The sequence below is a fragment of the Rhincodon typus genome, chromosome 36, assembly GCF_021869965.1.
Source record: "Rhincodon typus isolate 14 chromosome 36, sRhiTyp1.1, whole genome shotgun sequence".
Lineage (NCBI taxonomy): Eukaryota > Metazoa > Chordata > Chondrichthyes > Orectolobiformes > Rhincodontidae > Rhincodon > Rhincodon typus.
In genome coordinates this window covers 16112248-16117742 of record NC_063367.1, presented here as the reverse complement: position 1 = coordinate 16117742, position 5495 = coordinate 16112248, and the positions used below count along the sequence as shown (strand labels likewise).

Sequence of the window (5495 nt, the reverse complement as noted above, 5' to 3'; positions counted from 1 at the left end):
GGGTGTGGTGGAGCTGGAGGGGAGTGTGGAGCGGACAAGGGAGTCACGGAGAGAGTTGTCCCTCCGGAAAGCAGATAAGGGTGGGGAGGGAAAGATGTCTTTGGTGGTGGGGTCGGATTGCAGATGGCGGAAGTGTCGGAGGATGATGCGTTGGATCCGGAGGTTGGTGGGGTGGTACGTGAGGACGAGGGGGATTCTTTTTTGGTTTTTATTGCGTGGACGGGGTGTGAGGGATGAGGTGCGGGAGATGTGGGAGACACGGTTGAGGGCGTTCTCGACCACCGAGGAGGGGAAGTTACGGTCCTTGAAAAACGAGGACAACTGAGATGTACGGGAGTGGAATGCCTCATCCTGGGAGCAGATGCGGCGGAGGCGAAGGAATTGGGAATAGGGGATAGCATTTTTGCAGGAAGGTGGGTGGGAGGAGGAGTATTCTAGGTAGCTGTGGGAGTCGGTGGGCTTGAAATGAATATCGGTTTCTCGGTGGTTGCCAGATATGGAGACAGAGAGGTCCAGGAAGGGGAGAGAGGTGTTAGAGATGGTCCAGGTAAACTTAAGGTTGGGGTGGAAGGTGTTAGTGAAGTGTATGAACTGTTCGAGCTCCTCGTGGGAGCATGAGGCGGCGCCGATACAGTCATCAATGTAACGGAGGAAGAGGTGGGGTTTAGGGCTGGTGTAGGTACGGAAGAGGGATTGTTCCACGTAACCTACAAAGAGGCAGGCATAGCTTGGGCCCATGCGGGTAACCATGGCTACCCCCTTTGTCTGTAGGAAGTGGGAGGAATTGAAAGAGAAGTTGTTGAGGGTGAGGACGAGTTCGGCTAAGCGGATGAGGGTATCAGTGGAGGGGGACTGGTTGGGCCTGCGGGACAGGAAGAAGCGGAGGGCCTTAAGGCCATCTGCATGGGGAATGCAGGTGTAGAGGGACTGGACATCCATGGTAAAGATGAGGTGTTGGGGACCGGGGAATTGCCTGACTGGCTGAACAGCAAGACATACAAGGCTATGGGCCAAGTGCTGGCAAATGGGATTAGATTTATTAGGTGGTTGTTTTTGATCAATGTAGACTCAATGGGCTGCAGGGGTCTTTTCCTGTGAATTAGAGATCTCGATGACTTTATCAGCATTCCTGCATATTTTCCTTCTATTTCAATTGGCGTTAAGACTGGCCTCAGGGACTGTAGTTATCCTGTTATGGTCACGATATGGAGAGACAGCAGTAACAGGGCAGCGACTGGAATGATCATATTGAAAGGGCTCGATTAACTCGACGGGCCGAATGGCCTACTCCTGTTCTTAATTTCTATGACCACGTGGCTGCGGGTAAATTGGCTGCTGGCTTCCCTGTACATTACAAACGTACTCCATTTGCTTTGAGGCATCCCGGGGAGAGTGTGGCTAAAAGGCGCTAGGTAAACGCAACTCTTCCTTTTGAATGCATTGCTCTCGTGTGCCCTTCGCGCAAGCAGTGGGGGCTTTTGCGGGGTACAAGGGGAGGTTTAGAACCGACTGGATAAGGTTTCTCCCAGGCTGTTGAGAGCGGCAAACTCAGTTGTTGTTGCAAACAAGATTTAAGGTTGACAGGCGCCGATCCCGAGAGATGAGGGACTGGAAGTATTCAAACCAACTGTTTCTCTCTGCAAGTTTTCCCGGGAGGGAAAATAACTAACTATTGATCCAACTGTTTACAATCTCCGGGAATTTCTCTCAACTGGGATTCCTGAGCCTGGACTGTGTCCGACTCTCGGCGATCAGTCTCTGATAGATTTCGCTGGCGTTAGCTGTATCTGAATCCGTCCCGAACATTGCGCTGACAATTTATGCCTCTTTGCCTTCCCTCCCCCCGCCTCCCGTTTAATTTCACCTTCGAGCAGCCCCGGGGATGCTGGTCAGTTTCACCAGGCTGAAACGGAGCCAAGGTGTTCCAGGCTTCCCTTCCAAGGGCAGGAGGAAAGGGTGGAAACTTTTCTGAAATCCTCGGCCTGAGGACTCTCGGTGTATTTCGCTTCCTGGGTCCCGCAGACTGAGCTCAACAGAATTTAGTCAACTCTTCCTGTGTCCCTCTTTACCACGTTGCTCTTGTCTTGCGAGGGGAGATTTGGGGGTGGGTGGAGTGGGATGAAAGACTGAGTCTTGGACGAGTTGAAGAAACCAGATTCCAATAATCACTGCCCCCACCCAAACAAAAACCCAATTCGCCAACAAAAACACTCGGCAAACACCTCCGGACCAATTCACCAGAAATCTGGGACTGCAACACGCTCACAACAACTTGTCATTTTCTGGCAGTCAGCTTTGCTACAGTCTTTCCGAAAGCAAATCGCAAAAAGCCATGAACGGTGGAGAATACTTTCCGATGATCCTAGCCCTTGCTCTGCTGTCACCAACGTATCCCTCGCCTGTCTGGAATGCTGGATCGGAAAGGTAAGGGTTAATTAACAAACCTCCAAACGGTCACCTTACGCTCTCTGGATGAAAATGTGCTACGCTGAGGTTCCCCCGCCAGCCCCGGACTGAGATTCTAGTCTCAACTGGCCCTGAGGCGTATCATAATTGATTAAGTGATTCATTTGCAGGTCGTGGGACTTTTTTTTAATCAAGATGTCCACATTGAGATGAGATCTGGATTGGTACACGTGTGGGGAGAAATACAATCCCCTCTGCCCAATTGCTCAGCATTGTCTAGTTACAGGGAGTGACCCGAACTCTCAAGCCGCTCCCTTCCTCGAAGATGTGCAGAGGAGAACCGGAGGGCTGTCAAATGCAGCTCTAGAGGCATTGACAATCGTTGTGCTGGAGGGGAGTGGGCTCCTGAAACTTTCCCCGCATACATTGGGGGGGGGAAGGGGAGGCTGATATTCTTGCAAACTCTCGTGTGTGTCTGAAAGTTTGCACTTTGTGTCTCCCGGCACCGAGCAGAAGAATCCATTCCTGACAAGTGTCCCACAACAACAACCCTGCATTTTCAAAACGCCTGGGCGGAAAGGGAAGGGGGGGGGGAACCGTCACGGGTGCTGCGTTAAGGGAGGTCAGCCAAAACAGTTGGCTCGCGTTGAAACCAAAGTGCGTGCGAGTGCTGGACGTGACTCGCTGTTGACCAGCCATTGCCTCATGTTCTCATCTTGTTTTAATTAGTGAAGCGTGCCCTGACAATCATGTGATCACCCTGGAGTATCAGTGCTGGAAGGCTACTGGCGAAATGTCCACGTGTTTACGGTAAAGAGAACTTGGCATTAACAGCATTTATTTTGGGGGAAGGGGTGAAAACTAATTGAGGACCCTGTGTATCCCCTGGCAGGTGTCCAATGCCATCTGGATGACAGATGAAAGGAATTCAGCACCAGATTTAAAAAACGGTGCGGGAGAAACTCAGCAGGTCTGGCAGAATCGGGGTGGGGGGGGAAACAGATAGTTAACTTTTCGACTCGACGTTTCTTCAGAATGATTTCTGACAAGTCTTCCCCAACAACAGCTCTCCATTTATAAAACGCCTATCTGGCACTGAATAAAACGACCCCTGAACCCTTCATAAGGAAGTCCACCACGATAGTTGGCTTTGGAATGGAAGAAAATTTCATTGCTAGAATCGAAGGGTCACTGGACTCAATGTTAACTCTCTTTCTCTACTGCCAGATTTGCTCAGTTTCTTTAATTTCAGATCTCCACCATTGCCGAGTACTGTGCTTTTATTATAAGATGATCTCCTGGTCTCTCTCAAAAAAAAACAAAACAGGGTTTGGAAATAGTGACTGAACACTGTTTAACAAGAACAAATACCATGGGTGCCAGAAATCCAAAATACTGGAGACTGGACAGAATTGGAGTTCAGGCTAATGACCTTTTGCTAGAACTCCCCCTCCCTGACCGTGACACAGACACAGACACACACAGCCCCACTTAGCATTTTGTTTTTTTTTGTCTTTTTTAAGATTTGATACCTTTGTTACTTTCAAATAGAAACCTTCTATTGATTTGGGGTGGGTGGTTAGCTCAGTTGGCTGGATGGACAGTTTGCGATGTAGAATAATGCTGACAGTGTGGGGTCAATTCCCTCACTAGCTGAGGTCACTATGAAGGACTCTCCTTCTCAAACTCTCCTTCACTTGAGGCTTTGTGACCTTGACGTTAAACCATCACCAGTTGCCCCTCTAATGAGGAAGCAGTTCTACTGTCTGGTAGGTCTATAGCATCTTTTTTTATTAAAATCCTGTTCTGAGGAAGGGTCACTCGGACTGCAATGTTAACTCTGATTTTCTCTCCACTGATGCTGCCAGACCCACTGAGCTTTTCCAGCAATTTTTATGTATGTAGCTTTTTTCTTTTATTGATGGACAACAATAATTTTCTGGAAACAATCTCAGATGTAGTTTGCCAACACTTGATTTTCACCCATATACAGACCAAGATTAGTGAATCTTCTCCTGTGTGTGAGTAGTACCACAAAGCCATGGTTGGAACACTGGATACCTTAAACATTCTGATAGGGCTCTCACTCTTGCTCTCATCTCTCTAGGTAGCCTTAGACCATTCCCAAAAGGTTCTGCAGACAATGAAACTATTAAGTCACTATTGTAATGCAGCAGACACACTCCATCCTGACTTGGAATTGCATTGTTATTCATTCATTGTTGCTGAGTCAAAATTCTCAGACTCCCTCCCTGATGGCACTGTGGGTATCCCTAGAGGTCAAGAACTGCAATGGTTCAAGATAACTCATCTCCACCTAATCCAGAGGAAGTAAGGATGGGCAATGAATGCTGGCCCAGCCACAAAGCCCACATCCCTCAATAGATTTGTTAAAGATCACATCAAATTCAGTTTCTGAACTTGTACTAGCTGTTTAAGGACAGCAGATACTGGAGCAGGTCAGAGGTTAGGAATCTTGTAATGAGTAACTCACTCGCTGACTCCCCAAAGCCTGTTCACCACCTATAAGGCACAAGTCAAAAGTATGGTGGAATATTCCTTGCTTGACACCACACAGGACAAAGCAACCCACTCAACTGTCCCCACATCCACAAAAATTCAGTCCCTCTACCACCAATGCTCAGTAGCAGCAATGTGTACTATCTACAAATGCACTGCAGAAATTCTGTCGTCAAAGCTCCATAGACAGCATCTTGTAAATCCACGACCCCCTACTTGGGATTACCACCATCTGCAATTTCCCTTCCAAGCCGCACGCCGTCCTGACTTGGAACTATATCCCAGTTCCTTCAGCATTGCTGGGTTGAAGTCCTGACCACCACCACTCCCCACCCCGGGTGATGTTGTGGGGCTACCTACAGTTCAAGAGACTTGAACTTCTCAAGGGCAACTAAGGATGGGTAATAAATACAGGCCCAGCCAACAACGTCCATGCCCCATGACTGAATTTTTAAAGAAAAAACTCTCTCAAACATCAATGTGATAAATGACCAGGTGAAATGATGGTTTTTTTTTAAATTGGAGATAAATATTGCCCAGGGCATTGGGGACAACTGCCCTTCTCTGAA

At 48.4% G+C, this 5495-nt stretch overlaps 1 protein-coding gene across 1 annotated transcript in view; it reads left to right on the top strand.

Annotated features, from left to right (window-relative positions):
• The first annotated feature begins 1599 nt into the window (after positions 1 to 1599).
• LOC109935559 (collagen and calcium-binding EGF domain-containing protein 1-like) overlaps positions 1600 to 5495 on the top strand; it is a 153327-nt gene continuing 149431 nt past the window's right edge. Inside the window, exons 1-2 of the mRNA XM_048617045.1 lie at positions 1600 to 2424; positions 3136 to 3216. Of these exons, the coding sequence (XP_048473002.1) occupies positions 2333 to 2424; positions 3136 to 3216 (173 nt within the window). The 5' untranslated portion in view covers positions 1600 to 2332. The remainder of the gene's footprint in view (positions 2425 to 3135; positions 3217 to 5495) is intronic.